General features: G+C 39.5%; 2 protein-coding genes across 2 annotated transcripts; both read left to right on the plus strand.

Moving 5' to 3' along the window:
• LOC107670815 (EH domain-binding protein 1-like) lies at positions 1-8002 on the plus strand (the record flags this gene model as incomplete). The annotated part of the gene is made up of 3 exons (XM_016463580.1): positions 1-37; positions 6309-6423; positions 6766-8002. Coding segments are annotated over 3 exons (243 nt in total), but the record flags the coding sequence as incomplete, so codon positions are not given.
• Positions 8003-12498: 4496 nt separating this feature from the next.
• Positions 12499-17911, plus strand: otx1 (orthodenticle homeobox 1). Its single transcript, XM_016463682.1, has 4 exons — positions 12499-12856; positions 14442-14631; positions 15103-15254; positions 16316-17911. Exons 2-4 carry the CDS (start codon positions 14535-14537, stop codon positions 17036-17038), a joined length of 972 nt encoding a protein of 323 aa, XP_016319168.1. The 5' UTR covers positions 12499-12856; positions 14442-14534; the 3' UTR covers positions 17039-17911.
• The last annotated feature ends 5001 nt before the right edge of the window (positions 17912-22912 follow it).

Raw genomic sequence — 22912 nt, forward strand, 5'->3', positions numbered from 1 at the left:
CTGAACCGAGAATTAAGGGCAATGCTGGCGATTGAAGGTAAGAGGGACTGAAAGAGGGATTTGGCGGTGAATTTGAGAGGCGCGCTGTGAAAGACAAAGATCCTCTCCTGCTTAATTAAACCTGCTCTTTGACACCTCAGACGTGGCACCACCCACCCAGCCCTGATTTGATAGCGCTGCCAATTCTTTTAGCTCCTTTTATTAATGTAGATCTTACAAATTCACCTTTGGATTGGACACAATATATATGATTTACTCTCAAAACCGCAGGTATTACAGCCATAGTGCAGATGTCACTTCCACGTCAATATTAAATCTCTGTGATGTGCCTCGGGGCGTCAAAGAACGCACTCGCGTTTATAAGCTTTTGGAGTGCGTGTTATACAGACTGGTAAGGAAAGTAAAAAAAATAAAGCCTATTGTGCGGTATCAAAGTTGTCTGGTTAAGTTTAATCCCTTTAACTGTGTCCTCTCTCGCAAAATGAACCTTTTACAATCAATGCAAATTGATTTTGCAATTCGATGATGACCCTCTCACCCCTTGGCTAGCCATGGTAATTTCTTTCTGCACCTGATAAGCTAGCTGATCCATCATAAATCAATTCTAATTAGTTCGGAGAGGTTGACAGTGGACATGAATAGCCAAGCAGAGAGCATAGATCCCCGTATTGTGACGCTCCCTGTATTCGCCACACACTTTCTCACCTCCAGGGCTTCGCCGAGGCAGATCAACACGGTTCATCTCAATATTTTGACATGCTTCTGTCTTGTTTCTGAAAGATTTCTCCACGCTGAGAGCTGCCATGATACTGAACGCTAAATGCTGAGCCCGATAGCTGGAATTTAAGCTAATAACGTCCAGATGTTGAAGTGCCTCAGCCTTGTGTCCACTTATCAGTGAACATGGAGTGAGTTCCAAATATTGGTCTGGATGTGCAAGGGTGACAGGGTCCGTCCACGGCAGTGGTAATTCAGTCCCTGCTGCTTGTAACAACCCTATCAGTCCACACACTGCTACCTGTTGAATTATCACTCGCAGTTATTTTCTCTCTCTCTCACTTTATCTGCCTTGCTCCCTCTCTCTCTCTCTCGCTCTCTCTCTCTCCCATGAGGCTCAGCACTTGGCATTCAGAGTCAGGGTGTTTCTGAAGCGAGTCAGAGATAGTTCTGAGCTGCTGGTGAGGAGGTTCGTGCATCAGTTTCTTATTTGGAGCCCCGACAGGCTTTCGCGCCAGCCAATGCAGACAGGTAATTGCTGATTTGCTTGGTCAGCTGATGACATTGGAAGTGCAGCGGCTGAGGCGTTCAGACGGGCACACACACACACACTTTCTCTCGTATCAGCGCACACTCTCTCGCTGATAGAGAAAAATACTCACTCTCCTCGACCCCACGGCTGTGCAGAGGAGAATCTACAGTCAATGTGACCTGGAGATGAGTAATATTGAAGCCTTGTATAGATGTCATGTTTGAGTAGCATTTAGAACATTTTACATGTCTTTTTTTAACAAAATGTCAAGAACTATTTGATGTCTCCATTCTAAGTGTCCTCCATGTTTTGTTTTGTTGACAGCAATTAAGGTGGCAAACAGGATGCAGAATTGAATTTTGCATTTACATTTGAATATAAAGTACAATTAAAATGAATTGGAATACATAAAACTAATTTTTAACTAGAAAGGCAAAGCTTATGAAGACAAACTTTGAATGTTAGTTCAGCAAAGCCTTGTTTAATTTATTTATTTACTTTGACAGACAGACAGACAGACAGATAGATAGATAGATAGATAGATAGATAGATAGATAGATAGATAGATAGTGTTCAGTTTTTTTAATTCAGTAAATTAATCTTCCCTTCATTCAAATTCAGATTCCATTTTTGCTTCCTGTGAGATGCCACACTTTCAAATTTTGAAAGGGAGCCAGTTATTCAAATCTGAATTAGCCCATTCCTGACTAGCATGCCATATGGAACAACCTTTGTCAGTTGGATCAGTTTGCTCTTTTTTTAAATAAATATTAATAATGTAGATATCATTACTCACTGACTTAAATTCAGGTACGCACTTGTTGCCTGTTGCATTACACACTATTAGATCTGAAGCCTGTGGACACCAGAAAGGGAAAGGAAATATTTCAGAAATTATAAAGGCAGGTTGAAAAGACGGGAAGGATTCGGTTAAAGGTGTAGAGCAAACAGGGTGAGTGTTAATGTCAGCTAAACGATAACCCCTTCAGTCTGCGCTCCGCTGTGGGGAGGCAAAGAAAAGTGGCGAGGCCTTCCACAATATGCCATGACTCCTATTTCTCTGCCTCTAAATTGATCCTTTTTGCCCTTTTTATCTGCCTGCCATGCACACACGCTTTCTCTCAAATTCGTCTTTTTTCCCCCTCCCCTCTCCCTATTTCTTTCTTTCCTCAAATGCGGTGCACTCTGGGGCGTTATATTTGAAAGTGGACGCTCCTTTTTGCCGAGGGATTTCTGCATAGGTCCCCCAGTTTTGTTGTTACGGTTTTATATGATAAGCTTTTTTATATGTTTAAAATCAATATGTAATCCTGTGCAAGGGCTTATCCCCCTACAACCCCATTTGTAAATCTATTTGAGCTTTGTTACATGTCTGGGCTGCCGTATTCCTCAGATTGATTGGGTGCAGTGTGAGAATCCTATCAAATGGCCGGCTTTGATGATGTTGCAAACTCTTTCAAGATTGCTAGTTGACTGGAACTGGAGATAAGGCGAGACGACACTTTCTCATTCTACACTATTCACTGAAATCTGTGTTCATTTCCATTTAGCCGTCGCTTTCTGCATTTGACTCTCAATGTCCACTTTTATATAACCGCACCTAATAGAGGTTTGTATTTGTGTAGTCGGCTGTGTTTCGTGCATTTAAAAATGACACCAGAATCTTTTCGGGGTTTTTTTATTATTATTATTATTTTAAAACAATTTGGCTTTAATGTAAGTGATAATATTCTGTGGTAGGCAGTAGTTGCTATCACGGAAAATGTCCTGTAAAATTTTACTGAAATGATTTACAGGTTGTTTATCCTCAGCATTTTAACCTTGCGTAGTTTTTTTTTTTTTCCCCATTTCTCAAAACCCAAATTAGTTACATCTCTCATATGCATGCACAAAAACAAGCTGCAGATTATTGATTCAAATGTTTATTCAAAGACATTGTGTATTTGGTTTTGTCACTTTATTTTTATGTGATAAAGCAGATGGGAGATGTGGTTTGGGAATAGCGTGGTAAGAATCCTGGGACTGTTGTCCCGTCATCCTCCTTGTCATGGTTTTCCATGTTGGTCTTTGTCTCATTCCCAGCTGGCTTCTCTCCAGCTCCATCTTACGCCGGAGCTCCCAGCCTGCCCAAGACTCGCCCAAATCTGCTGTAATAAGATCATGCATTTTTCCCTGGATTCCTCCAACACTACTTTAAATAGTGTTCATCCATCTCTTCTTCAAAAGAGGAAAAAGGAGAAGGAGGCAGCAGCTTCCGTTAGTGTTTTTTGGTGAGTCGCGATCGCTCGTTTACTCTGCCGTGTCCCTCTGCGTCCATATTCATTGTTTACCTTCTTAATGAGGGGGGCGGTGCTGCTCCCGCTTGATTGACAGCTGCATGCGGCCTCTTATGGAGGTGCAGGGGAGGATCTGTGGCTTTTTGGCTGAGAATGCTGAAGGGGGACAGGAGGAGGAGGTAAAGAGTCGAGGGGCTTTTTCTCTCTCTCTCTCTCTCTCTCTCTCTCTCTCTACCTCTAAATTAGTTACATCACTCATATGCATGCACAAAAACACAAGATGCAGATTAGTGATTCAAACATTTAGACAAAGACATTGTGTATTTGGTTTGTTTTTGATAGTCACTTTATTTGTATCTGATATAGCAGATGGGAGATGTGGTTTGGGGATAGCGTGGTAAGAATCCAGGAACTGTTGTCCCATCATCCTCCTTGTCATGGTTTTCCATGTTGGTCTTTGTCTCATTCCCAGCTGGCTTCTCTCCAGCTCCATCTTACGCCGGAGCTCCCAGCCTGCCCAGCACTCGCCCAAATCTGCTGTAATAAGATCATGCATTTTTCCCTGGATTCCTCCAACACTACTTATTTTCTCTTATTTCCTCCGAAAAAAGTTCTAACCAAAAAAGCCCCTCCATTCGGTCCAAAAGTTTGCTTCATGTGTCCGTTCGCTAAAGCAAGTAGAGCGTGTGTGTGAAGTTTGTGTTTAGTGATCTTTCAGCAGAACTCTCAGAAGAAGCTCTGAGCCTCCTGAAGCTGCCGAGCAGGTTGCACTCTTGAATAAATTTTGCTGTGGAGGAGGGTCATGGGGATTTGAACCAGCGCATTCTTCTGTGGGTTGAGAGTGCTCACATGGTTACCACTGGTGTGCATTGTTAGGGTTATCTGAATAAGCACCAACCATGTGAGTTTTAACGTGATTGCCCAGGGCGATGAGAGAGAGAGAAAGAGGGGAGTAATCCAAAAAGGATTGAACCCCCCACCAACACCACCATCTCCATCTCCAAATAGCCTTCATCCATCACTTCTTTGAGGAAAAGAGAGACTCTCTCTCTCTACCTCTCTCTCTACCTCTTTGGGACATGCAGGAGAAGTTTTTGTTGGTTGTAGCCTTCCCTCCAGGCAGGTCTTTGTGAAGTAGGCATTGTCGTTTTTGACGGAGGGGTAGCAGAAATGACAGAGCGAATTAAAGAGGAGGGTCGTGAAAGACAGAGAACGTATGGAGAGCGATGCAGGATAAACAGTCCGGCCTGTAGGATGTTAAATGCAGTCAGCACTGTTGGGCGCACAGCAAACGACCGGCCCGTGTTGCATTGCTAGCATAACAGAAAACTTAACTCCATATTTGTTTGTTTTTCACTAAATTGCTTTTTAAAGAACAACATCCCCCTTTTTCATTTTCCTTCCTGCAGCTTTTGTTCAAATTCGTTAAAGCGGAGACAAATCCTCTCAAATATTTAGCATTAGCCTCACTGAAGCCTAATGTCAGAACACCAAAGACTTTCATTTAGCTGCTGGAGGCCAAATAACTTTCAAATATTGGAACTGTGTTCATTTTGCCACTGCGCTTCACTTCAAAGGCGCAGAGGTTAAACGAGAGCAAGGAGCAGGCCTTTTGGGACCAACGGTGCTCTCAGCACCACACTGCAATTTCACTCAACCAAATATTTATTTTTTTAATGAAGTACACTTATTTTAAGGATAGACTTTTCAGAAGGTTGAATGTGCATTTGTCTCTTTTTTCGGTCTCTCTATAACAAGAGAATTTGATTTTTGTGTGCATGTTTTTGGGAGTCTGTGTGCATGAGAGAGCGCTAATAAAGCAGTGTAAAGACACTAGTACATTCTGTTCTTACAGCGGCCTGAAGAATAGGCCCGCTAAGATAACTTCCCCTTGGCCGTGAGCAGGGCCCTAATCTGCACTGGTATCAGTAAGGCCTGATCTCATCTGCCTGGCTGATATTTCAGACCCATTGTTGGCAGTGGGACAGGAGCGGGTCACCTCACAGAGACCTTCGCTCTAGTAAACATTCAGTTTATGTCATTTGTTTTCAAAAACCACATATGGAATAAAACCTTTAAGTGCTTTTTTCCAGATTACGGAACTCTGTGTTAAAGTAGTAAAAATCTGAATTCTATTGTATTTATGGACAGATTTTTTGCAATTTGGTCGTAGAAATGGCGTCAATGCGTCTCTTTGGGAGTCGTTTTGAGGCGTCTGAAAGCAGTTGTGTATTCAATATACTGTCCTTGCATTCACTCACGTCATCAGATCTTTTCTGTCTGAATTCCACTGTGTGGCTGCTCTCCATACCTGGTACAACTTCACAAGAACTCCACAACAGTACGGCTACATTTTCTGAATAATTTATCACGGGACAGTGATGTCTTTCTCACTAAAAGCCAGTATATGATGACATTTATGTCTTTTAAAGGGATAATTCAACCAAAAATGACATTCTGTCATCATTTCCACACGCTCATATCATTTCCAAACCCGTATAACTTTGTTTCTTCTGTGGAACACAAAATTTTGAAAGTCACTGGTGTCTAAAACAACTTTGGAGCCCAATGGGTTTCATTGTATGGACACAAAAAAAAAACAGATATTTTTCAAATTTCGTATATTGATAATTTGGAATGACATGAGGGTGAGTAAATGATGAAAGAACTGTCGTTTTTGGATGTCTTGTTTCCTGGATTATGTTGGAAGGTGCTCTAAGGTGATTAATGATCAGTCTGAGCTTTTCTCTAACTTTCTTCCATGTTTCCTTTCCACGTTCCAGACTGGCAGAAGACAGAGGCGCAAAAGCACCGAGAGCAGCTGCTGCTGGATGAACTGGTCATACTGGTCGACAAACGTGATGCGCTGGTCCGAGACCTAGACGCCCAGGAGAAAGAGTAAGTCCTCCAGCCGCAAGGCATTGTGGGATTGTCGGAGCCAGGATTAGTCCTCCAGGCCCTATAGCGTGGTTCAGAGAGGGTTTTAAAGGCCAAAGTTTGCAGTCACCCGTGTTCTCTTTGCCACCAAGTGTGTTTAGGTGTTTTGTGGGGGGGATGGAGTCAGGCAGAGAGGCCTTGTGAATATTTCAAGAGCCAAAATGACTCTGAAGTACAGGTCATAGGTGGAGGAAGTGCAGGTGGCATTCTCCTGTGTCCCTGTCCGTGACCTTTGATCCTGTGTGTCCTGTGTGTGTGTGTGTGTGTGTGTGTGTGTGTGTGTGTGTGTGTGTGTGTCGGCGGGGCTGAGGAGGAAGACGAGCACCTGGAGAGAACCCTGGAACAGAACAAAGGCAAGATGGCAAAGAAAGAGGAGAAGTGCGTTCTTCAGTGACGGTCAAAAAAAGGAGCAAGATGACATATACACTACAAAATCTTGAAATGTATTTGTGTCATAGAGACCACAGCATACACCTTATTATTGTTGTTTTAAATCTTCATATGTAGATCTTTTTGTTATCACTAAGGGCTTAAGAACTGCTGAATGCTCTGAGATGCATCCTGTTTTATTAATACCTGAGATTTATTATTTCACATACACAAATACAAAAATGTTATTATTATTATTATTAGGTTTGGTTTGTTGGATTTCACAAACAAGGTACTTAAGGAACTAATATTTGAGGAGATGCAAAGCTGTACAATTTCGAAAACTTTGACTAAATGGTTAAATCCATTATAATACAGATTAATCTGAACACTAAGGCATTCAAAGCCTTCCGAATGTGTTTCTCTTTCTTACAGGAAATTATTACTCAGTTTCGGTACAGCATTTAACCTGGGACATTTTTTTATTTGTGAATAGGATTGGGTTTCAAAATCATATCACATTTCAGTTTTAAGAAAATCTATCAACATGTTCTTCTCTAACAAGAGCTGAAATGTTTTAATTACTTAACTTTCTAAGTGTATAATATTTGAGAAGGGGGACTTGTTGCGTTTAAAAATATATTTAGTGTTTTTTTTATGTTTAATATGTTTACCAAACATTTTAGAGCTTGCTTTAATGAGAGGAGTGAAATACTGCGAGTGCATATAAAAAATAAACGGTCACGTTGTAAATTTCATTTTACTGTTGGAGGCTTAAAAAAGCTTGAAAAAAACATTTATTTTCAGAAGCAGTCACGATCAGTGTAATTTATTACTGTTTGCTTTTATTAAAGTTTGAGACGTTTTTAAAGTAACCATCTTCACAATCCTGTACATTTGCTCAAGGACTTCAATATTTATTGTATAGTTTAGAAGGGAGGCTTTTCTTGTCCACATATTTCAGTTTCACGTCTTTATTGTATGAGCACCACCGGTTTATTTATTCCCCTGTACTATAAATATCACTGTTCAATAAAATCCAAATGATTTCATACTCGAATTACACTTGGTGTGGTTTTGGTTACTAATGGATATGGCCTTGTGCCCCTGCAGCAAATGTTGTGTGCCATTTTTTTAAGCTGATACTGAATGAACCTAGAATTTAATTGTTTTAAACACATTTCATTACGTCGTTTATGTTCTGTTCTTTTTTATTTATATTGTCCGAAGAATTGCAATTTTTTTCCTGTCATTATTACATAGATTTGCCTGTCTTTATTATTTTTGGCCTACTGATTTAATAATCACTTGAATTAATGATGTTTTTCTTAAGTTCTGACTGGGCTGACGTTTCAGACAATCGTTTCTTTAAATAAAACCTTATGGAGTCGCACTATGACGAAACACTACAGACTTTATTTTTTTCAATTAATAAAACAATTTACAGGCACTCAAGAGGGACTGCGAAAATTCCCTTGCGTTTTATGGTTATTTCTACATGAATGTATGCGTTTTGTTTTGTTTGAGGTCGTTCCTCAGAGGGAGATTAAGGCAGAATCACTCTGCCCAGAGCATCTGTTTTTCCTCAGACACTTCATTCTCAGCCAAACAGCCATCACCGCAGCCTCGCATCCTCCATTTAACGAGCAAAATAAGTTTTGACAGCTGACGTCCTCCCTTAGTCCTTCTAATACTTTCACATTAATTTGCTGATGGTTGGGTCCGAGTGTACCTCCGTTTCCCCCCGGGCGTTTTTTAATTTTTTATTTTATTTTGCAGTTATCACAGATGACTGTAATCTTCTGAATAGGAGACACTTATTGGCGCTCACAAACCATTACACAGCGGCGGAAAGGACGTTTGTTTGTTGCCTTTACTAATCGGAGAGTTTGAGCCTGCGAGTCGCTTCAAACGCATGCCATAATTTTATGCATTAGACCTGTGGCGAAGTCCGTGTAATCCCGATGAGACGGTAGCGTGGTGTTCATATCTAAATGTCCGCTTTGAACTGTTTTGCAGTCCATTCAGATGCCTAATTTAATACAAGATGTGTTTCTATACATCTGATTTGTCCCAGTAAAACGTGGGATGGAATATTAATATTTTACTTTTGGAATAGGCTACGTTTAAAGAAACTTTTTAGGAGTATCTGTTCAAAGTGCTTAAACTTTTATTTTATTTTTTGTCAAAATGAATAAATATATTAATTCTATTTCATGATGAAAATATGTCATGAATTTGTGCTTTCTTATATTATATTAGAACTCATTTAATGTTCTGTTTCAGCTACGCAACTATCAGAAAGTTTAGATACCTCTGACATTTTCTCTGCATTTCACACACACACAAATATAAAGATTGAAACAACATTAAACGCGTCCTCTGGCTCGTTCTAGTGCACGCATGCAGTGGCATTGTCAAAATGCGCAATTAATTCCCTTACCTGATTGTTGTCCGTTTTGCCGACTATTGTTTTCAGGCTCAAACCAACAGTGTACGTTTAGTGAAAAAAACGAATTTGAAAAAGCTTTTAAAAATAGATATTCTTATAGAGGCAAAAAAGAGCTCTCCAGTAGAGCGTCTCGGCGCGAGTCCCACAGCGCGTTCTGTGGATCCAGCTGCTTTGAAGTCCACGGCCTGACTTCAGGTGTTGAGCTGTTGGACTTCACAAGCCCCTCGACCTCCGAAAATCCTTTCCTCGTCCTAAAATACACCGGGGGAATCGGTACCGAGCCTTCTGTACGAGCTTCAATATCGTATTTTATGCATCGTCGTTTTAATAAGGACCGACAACATCGCCGACCCTCTCCCATCCTGCCGGCTAAAGAAACCAAACTTTTCCCCCTCCTCTTCTCGCCTCCTCTAATCCCGAGATTTACTAGCTCAGCATTTAGAAAATTCGACTGCAATTTGGGATTAGACAAAATACTCTTATTACAAAAGCTTCTTGCAACCTGATAACTTGATACTTGTTCTGGGTTTATCACGGGGTCTTAGCAACATCAGGGCCGAGAGAATAAACTAGCAAACGGACAAAATGCAGGAGTTGTATATTTCTATCGTGTGCGTGTTTGAGGGTCACATTTTATTGTTGTTATTATCCGTGGAAATAGTTTAAGGGCAGGTGGAATCTGCCTTTTTGGGGGGCCTGGGGCCAACACTTGTGCTTCGAACAGGCTGTATAAACATTTAATATGCGCATTCCCTGTCACCGTACTTCTAAGCAGCATCCAATAACTTTCCATTTAGTTTTTCCGCGTCTATTGACGGCTTACAGCAGCATCTCTGTTACTCCCAAGAGTACTTTTGTCGATGACTTTGTTGATCTATAGAAGAACGTGTAAAGCCGCCGGTTTTTGATTGGATGCCCCATATAGTAAAAATGTAATTTCGTTCCTCCGGCGGTCACTTGCTTTGAACATTAGGTCGCTTTCAGCTCAGGCCTCAATTAGAATGAGTTGATTTTGTGAGATCAACAAAAGGACCGAGCGAAGCCTTATTAAGATCTTCTGAGTCTTTCAGAAACAGTTAAGGAAACACCGCGCCCTCCGTGATATTCTGTTACCGTATTTTATTGGCATTTCTTTGGGAAAGTGAGGCTTGAAAGGTGCTTTCTTTGATTCTCTGAGGCTCAGACTCTCTCTGTGTGCCGATTTCGTTTCTTTTCTGGAAGGGCCGAGTTTTTCTTCACTCCCTTTCACGTTTCCTCTCCGTGTGCCTATTAAACTTTACGCACACTATTCTGAAATGTAATTCGAAGTGGGGATTAGCCACTCATTAATATTCATGAGGCGGGGTAACAATAAAAATGAAAGGACCGACAACATCGCCGACCCTCTCCCATCCTGCCGGCTAAAGAAACCAAACTTTTCCCCCTCCTCTTCTCGCCTCCTCTAATCCCGAGATTTACTAGCTCAGCATTTAGAAAATTCGACTGCAATTTGGGATTAGACAAAATACTCTTATTACAAAAGCTTCTTGCAACCTGATAACTTGATACTTGTTCTGGGTTTATCACGGGGTCTTAGCAACATCAGGGCCGAGAGAATAAACTAGCAAACGGACAAAATGCAGGAGTTGTATATTTCTATCGTGTGCGTGTTTGAGGGTCACATTTTATTGTTGTTATTATCCGTGGAAATAGTTTAAGGGCAGGTGGAATCTGCCTTTTTGGGGGGCCTGGGGCCAACACTTGTGCTTCGAACAGGCTGTATAAACATTTAATATGCGCATTCCCTGTCACCGTACTTCTAAGCAGCATCCAATAACTTTCCATTTAGTTTTTCCGCGTCTATTGACGGCTTACAGCAGCATCTCTGTTACTCCCAAGAGTACTTTTGTCGATGACTTTGTTGATCTATAGAAGAACGTGTAAAGCCGCCGGTTTTTGATTGGATGCCCCATATAGTAAAAATGTAATTTCGTTCCTCCGGCGGTCACTTGCTTTGAACATTAGGTCGCTTTCAGCTCAGGCCTCAATTAGAATGAGTTGATTTTGTGAGATCAACAAAAGGACCGAGCGAAGCCTTATTAAGATCTTCTGAGTCTTTCAGAAACAGTTAAGGAAACACCGCGCCCTCCGTGATATTCTGTTACCGTATTTTATTGGCATTTCTTTGGGAAAGTGAGGCTTGAAAGGTGCTTTCTTTGATTCTCTGAGGCTCAGACTCTCTCTGTGTGCCGATTTCGTTTCTTTTCTGGAAGGGCCGAGTTTTTCTTCACTCCCTTTCACGTTTCCTCTCCGTGTGCCTATTAAACTTTACGCACACTATTCTGAAATGTAATTCGAAGTGGGGATTAGCCACTCATTAATATTCATGAGGCGGGGTAACAATAAAAATGAAAATAGATAAAGTGGATAAATTAAACTTTTAGCTGCATTTTTACACCACTTCAAATCGATGGACTACATTAATCGATCGCTTAAGGGAGTCTTATATTCTGTATCAAACGGTACCTGAATTTGTGTTTTTTTGTTGTTGTTGTTTTTTGCGTGATGCCAGACATTTGAGGAAAGGCCTTGATGTCCTTTACTGCTTAGATTTTGGATGGCTTTAATTATATTACACTGTTTAATCTATGTTGATAAAATTTGCCTTTAGATGAATTATTAATAGCCTACTATTTATATGCGATAATGTGTCCGTTTTTTTTCTAGAGTTAGGCTATACCTCTAAATAAAATAGCTACATTTCAAGACGCAAAACGGTCATAATTGTAATTAAGCGTTTAGAGAATATGCCTATTTTGTTTAGATTTGACAGGACTTCCTAATTAAATGCCTCGGTCTACATCGCAATTCTAAAGTCTTTCAGTAAAATATTAATCATTTAAATGGTTAAAATATTTTAAAGCCATACTCTATAGCCTACCTTAATTTTAAAACGCCTTTTGTATGTAAAGCCCAGATTGTAAAATATTTTCCTTCTTCAATTTTAGGAAATGTTAAATCTGTATTGTCTACACTTTTCTTTATAGTTTAGGTCTTCTCGAAATTCTAAAGATTTATTTGGTGTATGTTCTTGATGTCGTTAGTCAGCGCGGGGTGGGGCTTCACGGATGTTCTACCCATAGACTGGCTGGTACAGTTGTCAATCAAGCAGAGAATGCGCAGCGATTGGCTGGAGTGGGCGGATCTGCAGGTGTCCTACGCTCTTAGAGAGGCAGGGTTAGGAGAAGGTGATCAATCTCCATCCGTCTACATTAGCAATCACCTTAAACTAGTGACAGACACGAACGAGAAAGCCAAAGCAGATGAGTTTAATGCATTTGGTTTTAAACCCCGGGAACACACTCTGAATAGACTACAAGAAGTCCAGCTAAAGGCCAGACACGTGCGCCATATCAACATTGCTACATATCTGCAGCTTTGAGGAGAGTTTTAGACGACATTTATTTGGTGAGGTTCCGCGATCGGTTTGCCTTCCTGAACTCTTGCATTGGTGGATATTTTTTTATCGTCTATTCAGACTGCAAAAAAAAATAAAAAAAATCAGAAGAGAAGGACGGAGGGTTCTGAAAAAAGGTAAGAAAAAATGCGTATTTTAATTGAGTTTTTGCCCCTGCTTTTATTGTTAACGTTCAACACTTTCACAAAACGGAACTAATACAAGTTTCAGTGTTAAAATTTGTAGTTTTAATATTAGCAAAAAAAATTCTATGTAGATAAATTTGGTCTTCTTGAAAGGATTGTGTAAAAGTTTTTTTTTATTATTTTGTTTCGTCCTATTCTGTACTGACGTCTGTATTGTTTTTAAGTCACCTAGTCAACAGTCTGTTAATTATCATAATCGCTTAGAAGTAAATGTTTCAAAATGAATTAAATCTAAAACTAGCGACCGTATGTTTGAAACGAAAGCGAGTAGTTTTGCAAAGATCAACTCATCACCGCAGTGTAAACCAGCTCACTTGGAGAGTACTTGGAGAGGCGTGTTTGGGTTTTTGTTCATGTATTTTGGTGATAAGGCAAAGAAATTAAGGTGTTTCCCCAGAGATCCAATCTGCATTGTAATTGAGTTAATTTGCACGTAGATGCGTTCTTTCTACCCAGTCTTTACAGAGTAAAGAATAAGCAAGGAATAGATTGGAATACACAGGACTCTAAGCGATTCGGTTCTCTCAGCACGGGGCCCATCCACATTCATTTCCCCTAGGTAACCAGTCAGCTCCTAAATTTGGTCAAAAATTGAATGACCAACAAAACTAATACAAAGCGTTAATAAAGATTAATATATTTTCTTAACCTTTTTTTTCTTTTTTATTTGTGTGTTTGTGTGTAATTATAATAATATATAGTCTAGTTATAAATTATTCTAGAAGTAGCCTAACTCTCAATATTACCCTATAGGCTGCTATCTGTTCTAAGATGTTAATTATTTAAAATAGTTTTGTTGAACATTGCTGTAAATAAGATTATTTCAATTACATTTTTACACGGAGCTAAATTCAGTGACCCTGGAAACTGTTTATTAGGCCTGCAAGTTTTGTAATTCTTTTGATAAGTACTTTGAAACCGCACAGATTTGGTCTTTGGTTTTTAAAAATAATGTAAAATAAATGTAGCTAATGTTTGCAAAATATTTTAAATGTTTATATATAGGAAATGTCAGAAAGTGGGGAATATTCAAACTTTGAATTGTATCTGAAATACGATTACAAATATAAAATTATAGACATGTACAATTATAGAAATATTTAGGAATAAAATTATACTTTTAATTCGCGTATGGCATGCTGGTATGCAGTTTTCACCATTGTGCCAGTCTTCTTCTTCTTCTTTATTATTATTATTGTTGTTGTTGTTGTTGTTGTTGTTGTTATTACAAAAGAGAAACAAGATTCGTCGTCATTATTATTATTATTATTATTATTATCATCATCATCATCGAAAAAGTTAGGCTAATAGAGAAATTCTTAAAGGTATTTTAAACCAATCAATTAGTTTGTCTGTCACTTATTTATACTTCCTCGTCTCTAATAGATTTTCAGAGGATGCAACCACCCAACTTTTTTTCTCGATTTGTATTTAATTCACTTGGTATTTTGCATATTTTCATGTGGTTACGCATATCAGCTAATAATACTTTTGTGTTATTGCATTCGCATTTCAGTAACTTAAATTGGATCCGTCCTTCGTCAAACTGCAACATCGGGGGAAAGCGAACTATTGGCAAGATCTGGGGGGACCCGTGACTGCCTCTAGCATGATGTCATACCTCAAACAGCCCCCCTACGCCATGAACGGCCTGGGGCTGAGCGGCGCAGCCATGGACCTGCTGCACCCGTCGGTCGGATACCCAGGTACGTGCATTATAAACCGTGTTTAACACAGCGTTATATGCGGCCTTTTTTAAGTTGTTAGAAATAGTTTCAGGCACTTCAGTTAAGGGAAAAAATTAGACTTGACATAGCCTATTGTGTGATTTCTCTCTCTCTCTCTCTCTCTCTCTCTCTCTCTCTCTCTCGATGTTTAAATATAACTTATTGGTCCTAACGAGCTCATTGCATAGTCTTTGCAACATGTTTGTAAAAGATAATCCACAAAGCCTCTGTAAATTAGACCGCTATCATTTTAAAACCGCTTTGAGGTGAAAACAATTATTTTTTATTTCCGAAAATAGTAACTTAGGCCTACTTTGAAATGTCAAGAAGCTATTTGCTATTTCACATCTAAACAGATTTTTTCATACACATTTCCACTCTTTCTATAAAGCGTAGTATTGCTATTGTAAATACTCTTATGACATTTTTGCTTCTTCTTATTATTTGCAGCAACGCCCAGAAAGCAGAGGCGGGAAAGAACGACGTTTACGCGCTCACAGCTTGACATTCTCGAATCGCTCTTTGCCAAAACTCGTTACCCGGACATATTTATGAGAGAGGAGGTGGCACTGAAGATCAACCTTCCCGAGTCCAGAGTTCAGGTACATGTAACCACTGAATGTTTGAAAATAAAAAATCAAAATTGACATTTTCTCTAAATAACCATTTAGTCTATGTATTACAACTTCCCAAAAACATTCGTTAATGTCCGTTATGCTCAGCTGCTCCCCCTACTGATTTTCATAAGTTCGTAGTAGTTTGTAATAATAATTATTATTACAGTTGTTGCAATTATTTTTATAGACTCGTGGGTGTGTTTTAACATTTTGATTGTCAGCCTAGATATAGCCTACAGCCATTTCATAGGGTTAAGTGCCAGGTGATTTCTGCTCCTGTCTCTGTTTTTAATTATGCAGCATGACAGAATGTAATAATTATGCTAGAATAATTGTACTCTCCAAACCAAAGTAGTGTTCAGTGCATTTGTTTGTGCATACCGAACTGATTTAACCGCACTGAAGAAATGTGGCTAATTTAGACAAAATATATAAAGGACCTGTACACAGAGGATCACTGTGAATAAAAGACTTACTCTACCTTGAAGTTGATGTAAATATCACAGATGAGGAAATGTAAAATTCCCACAGTCTACTACTGTGGATTTTTCATGCAAATAATGCTTTTTCTAAAGTGATCCGAGGCCTAAAGGAGCAGCCCTCTGTCAATTTCCCAAGCAATTTTATTTGCTCTTAATAAGCACATGAAACAAAACGCTTTACACGGTCAGACCCTCCTTCCACTATTGAATTACCATCTCTACGGAGAAACTCAATAGGCTGCTATCACCCAGCCGTCTACAAGCACTGAAATTAGAGCCACACAGTAAAGCAGAAAGGCCCTGCATTCAAATTAAAGACAGGAACTGCTAATAACTAGCTATTTTCCACTCTGATATTGCACAATGGCTCTCCAACATGTCCTTCAGACATGCACGGAAGGTCTCCATAATCATTTAATGGAGCTCTGTGTTCATGCGTGTTTGTGTACTGGGTGTAATGGACTCTGTGCTATCGTATTTTTGTGGTTCTATTTTTTTAAGCTGTTGTTCGACCAGAATTTCAAAGTGTATTTTAAGTGTTTGTTTCCTCTCTCTGTCCTGCAGGTGTGGTTTAAGAACCGTCGCGCTAAATGTCGTCAGCAGCAGCAGAGTGGAAGCAGCACAAAACCTCGGCCTGCAAAGAAGAAATCCTCACCCACCAGGGAGAGCACGGGCTCAGAGAGCAGCGGCCAGTTTACCCCTCCTGCCGTCTCCAGCGCTGGCTCTTCCTCCTCCTCCTCTTCCTCAACCAATAACACAGGCATTAGTAGCACCTCTACCTCTATCAGTACTGTCTCCTCAATCTGGAGCCCTGCCATTTCTCCAGGCTCTGCACCCCCGTCTGTCTCCCTGCCGGAGCCCGTCGCTCCCGCAAACACCTCCTGCATGCAGCGCTCCGTCTCAGGCACTGCTGGCTCCTCCTACCCCATGCCCTACAACCAGACCACCGGCTACAGCCAGGGCTACCCGGCTCCGTCCGGTTCTTACTTCAGCGGAGTGGACTGTGGCTCCTATCTGGCCCCCATGCACACTCACCACCACCCTCATCAGCTCAGCCCCATGACGGCGTCATCCATGCCCACGCACCCCCACCACCACATCAGTCAGTCCTCAGGACATCACCACCACCATCATCACCAGGCCTACAGTGGCACTGGCCTGGCCTTCAATTCTTCTGACTGCCTGGATTACAAGGAGCAAACAGCCTCCTCCTGGAAGCTCAACTTCAACACTACAGACTGTTTGGACTACAAAGACCAAGCGTCCTGGAGGTTCCAAGTCTTGTGATCTGATTTTTTTTTAAATGCCCTCCATTTTCACCATCTCTCTGTTTTAATAGTGTGCTGAGTTTAAGGAAAAAAAATATATATGGACTTGCAGATTTTAACAAAATGGTTAGATGTTCGTCACATTTTTAAAAGTTAGCCCCCCTTTTTTTTTTTAAGAAAAGAAAGGGGGAAAGCGGCAAAGTTGTGGAGGGAAATGAAAGCTAGTTTTCCCCTTTTTGTTTATGAAGAGAATTAGATTTCCTCGAAGCTCCAGAGTTCTGGTTCTGAAGTGTTCTGCCGGACTCGCGTCACTCTCCTGCCTGATCTGGATTACCGTTTTTCTACACGGGACACTGAACGCTCAGCGACCGCTTTACCTCCACCTCTCAAACCCTGTACAGCTGTTTCGTTTTCTAAATATGGTTATTTTTTAGGATGACAGATTCTAGTCAGCTTAACGGAGCTGAATTGTGTACATATGTATTTGGGTCAGTTACATTGACCATATTTAGTTGGTGTTACTGGATTTCAAATGGTTTAATAAGACTTTGAAACGACTTTATGTAAATCTTTTCCCCAAATAATCCAAAGAGCAAGAATTGGCCGCTGGATTTATTTGATATACTGAACCATTTTTTGTTACCCTGAAAAAAATAAATAAATAGGATTTTATATTGAGAACACCGTGTGGAAAAAATGTAAAATTTAGAAAAAAAGAATCTTAATTATACGTTGGACATTTTTTGAGGAGGGGAGGGGAGGGGTCTTTGGCTGTGATTATTTCATTAGGTAAACTAGCATTTGAAGATTTGTTGCGGTGAAGGAGCACGGGCATGATTAAAATTGTTGGATGCATTTAACAGCACTTGACTTAATTGCTCTAACCGAAAAAAACATGTGGATGACGACATGTGGTTTAAGGAAGAATTCCCAAATGCCAGTGAAATGCTGAATGTACTGCAGGCGCAGATCATTACATTCATGTCCGTAATAAAGATCAGTTAACTACCAAAATTTCACATGACTTCTGACTGGGGTATGTCAACTTTTAACATCCAAAATTTACTTTCGTGTTGCAAATGTTTTCAACTCTCAACGAACGAATAAATAAATAAAAAATACAATAAACGCACCTCAATTTTATTTATGTGGTGAGATGCTGGATTATGTTTGGATTTAGAGCGAATTTTACATGCATAATACAATTTTTTTTTTTTAACCTGTGTACCATATCGAGAGCTGAATGATTATCTGCACCAAACTTGAGGCAATTAATTGGTTTATTTCCATCGGACTGTGAAGATTTTAAAGGGCGTGTGTGAAATCACATGCCACTGATTGAATTTTTCGTTATGTGGAAAGGATTAAGTTTTTGCTCCTTAATAAACCGGTTATTTGCTATGGATATGGATGCTGTAAATGTGTGTGTGCAGGGGTGTAAAAACTGATTAAAACGCAAACCTTGGACTTGAATTATATTAATTTGGTCTTTAGAAAACCTACAATCGTTTGAAGGTCTTTTGTGCAAACTGGTAAACGCCACGGCACCGCAAAATTTCTTAAATATGTATTAACACATTTGATCAGGTCGTAATTGAATGCGCTCGCGATAATTGCTTCCCAGCAGAATCTCCGCGCGCTCTGGAGCACAAGAGCGTTTCGCCAAAATAACCCGGTCCCGGAGCGATAGCGCCTCTTCTGATTCGGTAATGACGTGGGTGGGTCTGGGTTAATGGGTCAAAAGCGGGAGGGAGGCAGCCGTCAGGCACCGGGCCATTAAAGAAATAGCTGGAGAAAAACAAGGGCTCGGCAAAGCTGTTTAGATGAACGTGTTCGAACAGAAGAAGTTTATTTTTGGTCGATTAAACAGCGGATAGCAAGAATGTGCACAGGTAAATTGTTTATACGCTTGTCAACACACAGGAAGGCCTGCATTTTTTACGTCCTAATTTATGACAAACCTCTGTTATGTTTTATATTCATTTAGATTAAAATCATCAAATATTTGTTATATGACAAATACATGCGCATTGGAAGATATAGGCTACTTTGACATGTCTTAACTGAATGCACCTACTCTAAGTTGTATGAATATCACGTTCTGCATGTTTTCAGAACAATATCATCGACAGCATAGGCTATTGCTAATAAGAAAATAACAACCCATTCGCACGACTTTAATCAGCTTCAGTATTGTGTGCTAATTATTGATGTGTTGGCCCGGCAGCTGAATCAACACTTCGCTCAGGAGAACATTGCGCGTATTTGTTTTACTGTGCTCGCCACCTCAGCTCAGCGACACTACACAAAAATGAATGGATTTGTACGATTTGCATCAAACACATTTGCGTCCTGTCTTCCTGGGGAATAATTTGAGGAGCTCGGACACGCCCTCGCGTGGAGCACCTGCTTAAGCCCGAGGGGTGAGAGAGAAAACATTATAGGGCCTGTTCGTTCTAACACTTTCAACTGAAGCTGGCATATAATTCTGGCGAGGTGAATCCATGTCCATTAACTCAAAGAGTCTCATTTATTTTACACTCTTAATAGTAACAGCCAACTTTTTTTTTTTTTTTTTTTGGATGAAATGCTACCGGAATAAATCACGCTCCAGTCTTCAGATATTTCGTCCTTACATAGCCTACACTTGCTGGCAAGGCGGAAAACTAATAGGCTATATTTATATAGCATAGGCTATTTCACGGGGTTTCTAAAAAGTCACACCTTTAAGCCTTAAGCCTCTTACGTCATCAGTGATTTAAGCACCCGTCAACTGCCAACGTTTATACAATTTTATTCATATTCTGAAATAGAATTAGCCTATTTTCGAAATGTAAATCCTTGCATACAAAACCATTATTTTAAATTCAAGTCGAGTTGAATGTTTTGGATGCAGGTAAGAGGAACGTTCTTCTCATACTAATTTAGCTTAAACTTTTTCATTCAAAAATAAAAAAAGAATAAATAGTAAAAAGTAGGCTATATATATGTAATACACATAACGATAAAGATGATTAAACACTCCCACTTAACCTAGGCTATTGGTCGGATATTTCGCGTAGCCTACATTTTGTCACAAAAAAAAGCCATGCTTTCATTTTAAATTTCCGTTCTGAGAACTAGCTCGGCTATTATATTGTCATTTATTCAACCAGAAGATATTGTTTAATCAGTTTTCACCTGGAGGGCATCTGCCTTTGACAGAAGTTTGAGTTACAGGCCACAACTTAAATACAATTTAGGCCACTGAGAAAGCTTTACGTTAGTTTTAGATAGTTCTTTTTAACTGTTATTAGCCTATTATTATTAGGCCTATTAGCCTATGTATTTATTAATTTATTTGGTCCTGTTATTAAAATAAAAACGGTGTTAAATGATTCAAACTAAACGAATACAATTATTTAAATTAAAATAAAGCGAATTATTAGCCTACACCAAAAAGCACGAGAAGCTAATTTCCTTCAGTCAAGATTTTTTTGTTTTTTTGATGGACTGTCCTCCAAACGAAGAATTTTCTCTCGGTTCATGAGGCGGATAGGACGCTTCCATTACTGCTGTACGAGGCAATCCACTCTTGCCTTGCTGATATGCTCATATGTCCACATGTCACCCGAGTGGGACGGCTCGTCCACAATTGGCACCATATTATTACATGTGAAAACTGTAAAAGAGATTACGGACCAAAACCATTAATGGGAAAACGGAAGTGTGATGAGCGAAGGGTTTGCTGAGATGGTGAGATGCTGACTCCAGGCCTCTGTGAGTTACAGAAACGCTGAGGGTGGGAAAACCACCAGAAGGATTTATTCCTACAGTATTGACGCTGAGGTCTTAGGAACAGATGACAGACGCATTATGGCTGTCGGGATGGACACTTGCTGAGCTCATATATAGCTTTATCTTCAACTCAGTAGCTGACCATACATGCACAGTTTAGGTAGGGTAGCCCCTATTAAACTATAACCTTTTAAGTTATGTGGGTCAATGTATTAACGAGGGTTTGTTGTATTAGCGAAATTATTAATTCTAATTGTTATTTTTAAGTATTTTGGCCTTTTATATGAAAGGCGCGTTTTGCTTGGAGTAACTATTAAGTTGCCTAAACGTTTTGATATTTATTGCAGAAAAAAAAGTGACATATTTGAACAGAAATTACCTTGAAAAAAGTTCGAAAACGTTTTTGAAGATTTTATTAATTCCCAAGAATTAAGATGCAACGTAGGCTAAATACTTGGTTTCACCACTTGACATTTTTAGTCAATTAAAAAAAGGAAGGAAGAAATTAAAATAAAATAAAATGGAAAATTGTGACATTGAATGACTTTCTTTATATGAAAGAAACTATAAACACAAAAAGCTTTACTGTGGCAGAGGCAGGAACATCTCTCCGTTAATGAATAGGCCTACCTATTTTACCACTCGAGTGTTAGTTGACAAAACAGTGCAATCTAATCTGAGTGGTGACATAATTGATCTTAATAGCAGCAATTAAAGTGGGAGCAGTTAATTAACTGTTAATTGAGCAAAGAACAGTTTGTCGAGTTCATTTTTCTCATATCACGTGACCAGACTGACATCACCTCACCGTCTGAAAGATGGCGCTCGGATGAACCCCGAGGCCTCGCGCAGCCGCTGATGCGACAGTGAAAACCAGTTCGCCCTCTGCTTACACAGCCAGCCAGGAAATGAACACTAACCGTGGATAGCTGATTGTATGTGCAGATTTGATCAGCAGGCTATGTGGAGTATGACAGCTGCTTCAATTAGACGTCAAGATCTCTGATGAACTGTGAAGAGCACTAGAGTCATGAACACTAAACTTTTACTTACCATAGCAGAAGTAAAACTTATGCACTGGCACCTTCGGTTAAAAGTTTTTTTTAAATATATATATATTAAAAGAGAATAGAAGCAGCATAAACTCAATGTCCTCATACGCTACAAAATACACAAACATGATCAGATCATCTAAGCTCTCTTATACATAACTCATGAAAAGAAGTTAACAATGCTTCTGGATGTTATGAAAGAAGCTCATCATCTGTCAAACCCAATTATGTGCCAATTAAATCTCAACAGTTTTGCCAAAAAGACTGTTTGATCCAAAACATTTTCTTAGTTTGACTCAACACAGGATTACAAGGTTGTCATTCACAGAAAAACTGTGATCTCTTCAATAATCCTGTGTGATTATAAGTTTCTAAGCTTTAGTCTGAGCTGTTGAAAATGGTTCCTGGCACACAATCAGTGACTGGAGGCCAGACTAATTAAAACAACAATATGAATATAATTCAAATAAAACAGATGCCTCTTGAAAACTGCTAGATAATCAGATTAACACATTAATAATGGTGAGTTGTCTGATCGATTATCATAATTGATGCACAAATCAAATGCACAGACACAAAAATATAGCATATTATACACGCCTAAAAATAAAGGTTCCAAAAGGGGGATTTCACAGTGATGCCATAGAAGAACCATTTTGGGTTCCTCAAAGAACCTTTAAGTAAACCGTTCTTAAAAGAACCATTTTTTGTCTTAGTGTGAAGACCATTTTAATAATCTAAAGAACCTGTTTGCCAATAAAGAACCCATAGATAGATGTTAAAAGACGTCAATAAAGAACCTCTGTTTTTACAGAGTATATTACAATGGACAATTACATGTAAAGCAATGTTTAAAATATGCTTTCAAATGATACAGTGACGACAGAACTTAACTGATTTTTCCTTAAAACGTGCAAAGAATAGGCAATAGACGGACATAAAAACAGAGGTGACAACACAAAATCTTCCTCTCCTGACCCTTCCTCCATTTCCAGCATGAATTCATATTTATATATCTTGTATATATACTTAAAAAAAAAAAAGAAAATCCTCTTAGAATGCAG

This window comes from Sinocyclocheilus anshuiensis, unplaced genomic scaffold, assembly GCF_001515605.1.
Source record: "Sinocyclocheilus anshuiensis isolate Anshui unplaced genomic scaffold, SAMN03320099.WGS_v1.1 scaffold784, whole genome shotgun sequence".
Classification (NCBI taxonomy): Eukaryota; Metazoa; Chordata; class Actinopteri; order Cypriniformes; family Cyprinidae; genus Sinocyclocheilus; species Sinocyclocheilus anshuiensis.